Source organism: Cicer arietinum, chromosome 1 (assembly GCF_000331145.2).
Source record: "Cicer arietinum cultivar CDC Frontier isolate Library 1 chromosome 1, Cicar.CDCFrontier_v2.0, whole genome shotgun sequence".
Taxonomy (NCBI): domain Eukaryota; kingdom Viridiplantae; phylum Streptophyta; class Magnoliopsida; order Fabales; family Fabaceae; genus Cicer; species Cicer arietinum.
In genome coordinates, this window is record NC_021160.2 from 1,907,518 (window position 1) to 1,913,994 (window position 6,477).

The window sequence follows — 6,477 nt, forward strand, 5'->3', positions numbered from 1 at the left end:
ATATATATATATATATATATATATATATATATATATATATATATATATATATATATGTTTTCCGTGTAATTATAGTTTTTAATCTTAAAATAGATTTTGTATAGCTAGTATGCGATGAAGAATTATCAAATGTGTCACAATATTAAATTTGCAATGATGTCAATTGCTCTTATTTATATATATACTGTGCTGTGGTTAGTTTGTGTTTGATGTATTTGACTCGCAATTTCTTTTTTTTTTAGTATTTTTAAGTAGCAAAAGTATTTGTGGAACATTCTTGTAGACAAAATTAAATTGTTGTTATGGTTGTAGTTCCAATGCAATATTAAAAGTTTTCAAGTGTAGTTGAATCAACGTGGATTAATCCCTTAGATTGTTTAGGGATTGTCAGTTCTAAATAATATAAAATACTTTTGAGAGTTTTTGTGTCCCATTTTATAAGAATTTCTTTAAATTTTTAAGTGCATTAATTATTTTTCTATTTACATACCTTTAATTATTTTATATTTTTATCTTTGCCTCTTTTTATAAGAGGTTTTTTGAATTTTTAATTGCATTAATTTTTTTATTAATATATCCTTAATTTATTATTTATTTTTTCTACAATAAAAAATAAATATTATAATAAAAACATTAAATTTATCATTTCTTTTGAAGGATAAAACATTTAATACAATATCATTTGTCAATATATTTAATGTTACCATCAATTTTTATAATTCCCGTGAATTTCATCCATAAATAAAATTTGATATTTAAAAGCGTAAGTAGTAGTTAGATACACCTAAGTCGAATCCAAGACAAAAGAAATTCCATAAAAAATTATCAATAGTAAATTAATGACTATCCAAGAATTTCAGCACATTACATTTATGTCACTTTCAAAATTATAAAATGTACTCTATCGATCCAATTATTTATTTTACTAGTATCTAGCAAATTTGGATTGACTTTCAATGTTAGTAATAAACAAAATATCTCAAATGTATCTACGGATATCTCACATATATATGAGATGCTTGTATATTGTCATAATAATAAAAATAATAAAATAAGAGCGGACCAAAATTGATTTCCCTTATAATAAGAAACAAGGTTATATAACATGCATGCATCAATGAAAAACATACTACTAGTCCCGGAAGGGGGAAAAAGTTTGGATAAATAAATAAATGAAAAAGAAAATCATCAAAATATAAAGTAAAAGAGAATTTCACAAACCAGATTAACATTGAAATATAAAATAAAACATGTTGGTCATAGTCACATTCACAAATGCAAAATTGACACAACCATTACAATTACAGACATCTTAACAAACACAACAAAACAAACAACGATTGTTTCTGTGAAACAAAACAAACAAAAAACATAAGTTCAAAACATGAAGACCCATTACAAACATAACATAACAACTTAATTGCTTTTATCCTCCCATGCTAAGAAAACAAACACCACTCCCAAACACATCCTTAATTATTAGTTATAGATACCACCCAAACCCAAACTCTGGTGGAACCAACATTTGCTATGAGTTGGAAACTTGACACAATGCTCCTTATAATCTATTCCAAAGTTTTTTGATGCTATTTTAAATGTCTGAAAATATTTATCATACTTTGCTAAATCTGGTTCTAACTTGCTGTAACGACCAGATTTTGGTGGGATCAGATACAACTTGTCCAAAATAGATGCTCTTTCCAAAATCATTTTAACCAACTCAATTTCATGATCCATAAACTTGAAATTTTTTAGCACAACAAATTGGAGTCGAGTGAAGAGGTGATCGATGGTGTTGAGTTGATGCTTCTGATGCAATTCCCAATACACTCCACACTCAAATTGGTAATCATCCAGCTGCACATATAGTTTAATTGAAATCATGTTCAACACATTGCATACAGAGTTTAATTTGTATGCAAGTTTTACATAGTTACTAAATAATGTGTGTGATTTTATAAATAGTTATAATAAAAATTAAATATTATTAATGATTTAATGGTTGTGATTAATGGATAGTATATAAAATATTTAAATTGTATATAAATTATATATATATATATATATATATATATTAACTAAAATAAAAACAATGACAAATGCACAGTTGGTTTAGAGGAGATTCATACTTAATTTTTGAGGTTACAATGACAAAATTTTACAAAAATATATTTTCTAATTATTATATATAAACTTCTATATAGTACATTCACAAAGATTATATTTTGTTATTTATAAACATCATACTAATATTTTATATTGTATCATAGAAAATATTTGATATTCATAAATAATAAAAATTTAGAAAAAAGTTAAAGTTTATTTCTCTGCACTTTTGGTAAATAATATGTAGTTATTTTAATTTCTTACATGATAGAAATAGTTTTTTTTTAACTCATTTAATTATTAATTCAAAAATTAAATATATTAGTGGTATATGTCGAATTTACGTATGTATCGTTAAATTTCTTGTGTATAAAAAAAAAAGGATTTCACTACAATTTGAACTAAAAAATAAAAAGTCAGGACTGCAAATATCTTCACCCTATTACAACTACATGTACTAAATGAATATCCAATATTGGATCTATATATATGTATGTGATAAATACTTTTAGATTTTAGAGCTCATATGATAAATCAACAATTAATATGTATAGTTAATTAGTTGAGGATCAATTAGTATAGTACTCAAATATACTCACATCGATGAACAATTTCTGCAAGGATGGACAACGTTTGAGAAACAAGTAGATGTCATATGGATTGCAAAACATTCCTCCTTCCATAAACAGTTGAAGCTCCCTCAGATAAAAAAAATTGTATTCTGCTTCTCGAAATATCCCATCACGAAACCTTGCAGACAAAGCCTAAATTCCAAGATTAATTTTATTTATTAAAGGCATGCATCAATTTATCAAAAATATATTGTTAATAAATTTTATATTACACATATATATTTCTTTTGAGCAAAATATGATATTGTAAAATTTAATTTGTATACACTATTGGTGTGAAATTTTTTATAAATAATTATGACAAAAGTCAAATATTACTATTGATTTAATAGTTGTAATTGATTGATAATGTAATAACTTTTTACACATAATATATAAAAATTAAATTCTATATTATATATATATATATATATATAGCATGCCACAATTTGTAATTTAATTAATAAAATAATAAAGAATGAAATGTAAATCAAACTATAGAATAAAAAACATATATAATATACCTCTATAAGTATAGATGAAGTGGTGAGAACAGCGACCTTAGAAAAATCATTTGCTAGAGCTTCAAGCTGAGCAGGTTGAATGTAGTTTCTTGAAGGTATAATGTAAAAATAAGCCTCATACAATCTCATTGCTTGAACAAATTGAATTCTAGGCAATTTTCCATGGTAAAAAAATGAACTAAGAGTTGATGAATCAATTTTAATATCAACCAAGTCACGGCAACCAGCAATTCTCAACTTTTTGAATTGTTTGTTGTTACTACCAACTATTTTCATTTTCTTAAATATCAAACAAAAATACAAATCAAGAGTTTCAAGCATCTTGCAATGAGAAATCAATATATCAAACATCTCTTGAGTGAGATTGAGCTTCCATAGATTCAAAGTGTGCAAAAATCGCAAACCAACTGGATCTTTGAGCAATTGAATTTCACAATTGATTAATTTTAGAGTTTTCAACTTGTGTAGTCCGTCAAGAACACTAAATTCAATTGTGAAACCCAATCGAAAAAAATACAATTCAAGTTCTTCTATATCTTTTTTAACACATATGTTTAGCCATTTCTTAAGCAGCGCTTCGATCCCAATAGGATCGATGTGTAATCTAAGAGTTTTAATCTCTTCGCCATGGTGCGAATTGAACATATGATCAACCATTGTGGCCAACTCTAGTTGGCCATAGCGAGTAGAAAACTCTCTACCAAACAAAAATCTACGGTTACGATGCCATGATGTCTTGAACCTTTGAGCTATAGTCGAAGCAACAATTGCCCCTTTGATGGGTAAAAAGGTGAGAATATTTTCTACTATATCAGATGGAAGATTATGAATTGGTAGAAGATGATTTCGTTGGTTTGGATTGGACATTGATAAGAAATGATAAGATTGAGCTTGAATTTTAGATGTGAAACACTGAACTGAAAATATGATGATGAATCAGTAGTGGTGTTGGATATTATATACTGAAATTCAGAATAAAATTCCTCTCAAATTCTTAAAGGAAATGGAAATCTCCATTACTGTAATTTTAATTTTAATGTATAAATATTTATTATTAATGTAATAATTTTTAAGAAACGGATATAATCAATGGTTGTTTAGCATACAGACAAAATACAAATTGAATAGGAGAAAAGAATATAATGCGTTTCTCATGACTTTTGCTGGTTTTCTGTAAAATTAAAAATAAAGAAACATTTTTATATAAAACCAAAAAAAACTGAAACATTTTTCTCACTCACTCAATTAAGACCAAGATACGTGACGTGGAATTTTCATCCTCTGTAAAGACCATGAAAATGACACATTTACTTGAGGAGAGAAAGATGTAATTTCACAAATATTTTTGTCTTATTGTCAAAATGTGGCACTAGACCAACGTTTGAAAGCATGTCGGAATTTGAAACTGATCTGGGTTCTTCCTGTCAATATTCATTGCATGCTCATTGGTCGTTGGCTACTCGTTTTTTTTCTTTTGACACAATTTATATTTTTTATTAGATTTTGAAAATCTTAGAAAGTGATGACAATTTAATAGTTTGTTTTAAATAACTATTTAATATTATATTTCTTTTTTTTTTAATGTAATTTAATAGTATATTTTCAGTTAAGGTTTTAAATTAAAAGATTTATTATAATAAACGTGCAATTCCTTTTTTTAATATATGTAATTATTATTTTTAGACTGAATTCTCCTAAGTTAATTACTTGTCAGTTTTTACAAAAACAAATTCAACTAATCATGATTTTTTTCTCTATATATTCTTTTTTCTAAAAATTCAAAATACATATCTTTAAAAAATAAAATATTGAAACTATTAGTTGGTTGCATAGTGATAATGCGACCTTTTAAACATATATTTCTTTTTTTATATATATTAAATATTAAAATAAACAAAAATTAACAAATAAAAAATTTAAAATATTAATTATTAATTAATAATAAATATAAAATTAATAAAACATATAAACAAAATTATAAATATTGAATAGAGTTGTCGATAACATTTTCAATTATGATCGAGTAAGTGACATAGTTTATGTTATGCAATTTATTCCTAACAGTTTATTGGACTTATTCATCAAAAATCAAACCGTTGGAAACCTATCTACTATAATTTTTTATTTGAATAAAAACAAATGGCGGACTACGACATTCTCTATATTTTTATTTTTTATTTTTTATTTTTATTTTTTATTTTTATTTTTTTTTATAGATAATAATGATAAGTTAATAAAATAATAGTGACAAGTTATTAAAATATTTTCAAACTTTTAAGTTCTTATTATTTTGCTCTTCTACTATTTGTTAATTGTGAATTGTTTTAGTTTAAAATTTTAAATTAGTAGTGTGTGAATTGAATTTGTGGTTTTGTGAATTGTGAAGAGTTTTAGTGTTGGAATTTGTGAATTTTATTATAATAAATAAAAAATTTATAAGATATAAAAAGTTTACAAAATATAAAAAGTTATGATTTTTATGAATTTTAATTATAATATTTTAGTTAATACTTATTGTTCCCCTAATATTTTGTGCAAGATAATTCACATACGACAACAATTCAATCTCTCAAGTTTCCACATCACTCATCTCTTGTTTGTGCTTCAATGTCATGTGAGGTCAATTTATTATTTTATATCTACATTTAATTTTCTATAATTTTTCTCATGCATAATTATTTTTGTTTATAGTTATTTTATACTTTTTATCTATAATCTGTTAAACTTTAAAATTAATTACATGTTAATATATATATATATATATATATATATATATATATATTATCTTTGTTTAAGTCTATTTTTAATTTCTAAAATAGACTTTAAGATTTGGGAATAAAATGCACAATGCGGACTGTGTTGATTACTCGATCATAAAATCTAAAATATTATCTGTTAATCTTAAAAAATATATATATGTATATATATATATATATATATATATATATATATATATTATCTTTGTTTAAGTCTATTTTTAATTTCTAAAATAGACTTTAAGATTTGGGAATAAAATGCACAATGCGGACTGTGTTGATTACTCGATCATAAAATCTAAAATATTGTTTGAATATTATCACCAACTCTACTAAAACTTTATAATTTTTTTGTATTTTTTTAAACTAAATTTTGTTTATTTTATCATTTAATATAAAAAAAAGAAATATATATATATATATATATGAAAAAGGTCCTATCTCCATGATGCCACCAATTACTAGCACTTAATTTTTTTC

The 6,477-nt window shown here is 24.1% G+C and overlaps 1 protein-coding gene across 1 annotated transcript; it reads right to left on the bottom strand.

The window, feature by feature from the left end:
- Window positions 1-1,479: 1,479 nt before the first annotated feature.
- LOC101509862 (putative FBD-associated F-box protein At1g61330) lies at window positions 1,480-4,108 on the bottom strand. Its single transcript, XM_027333118.2, has 3 exons — window positions 3,242-4,108; window positions 2,706-2,870; window positions 1,480-1,857 (listed from the first exon to the last, which is right to left on the bottom strand). The coding sequence occupies exons 1-3, from the start codon at window positions 4,106-4,108 to the stop codon at window positions 1,480-1,482; spliced, it is 1,410 nt and encodes a 469-aa protein (XP_027188919.2).
- Between the last annotated feature and the right edge of the window lie 2,369 nt (window positions 4,109-6,477).

Bases quoted from the DNA above. Each gene is read 5' to 3' on its own strand.
- LOC101509862 (XM_027333118.2), bottom strand. From the start codon at position 4,108: ATGTCCAATCCAAACCAACGAAATCATCTTCTACCAATTCATAATCTT. The intron at 2,871-3,241 runs GTATATTATATA...CTTGGAATTTAG, and splicing joins CTTCATCTATACTTATAGAG to GCTTTGTCTGCAAGGTTTCG. The intron at 1,858-2,705 runs GTGAGTATATTT...CTATATGTGCAG, and splicing joins TGCAGAAATTGTTCATCGAT to CTGGATGATTACCAATTTGA.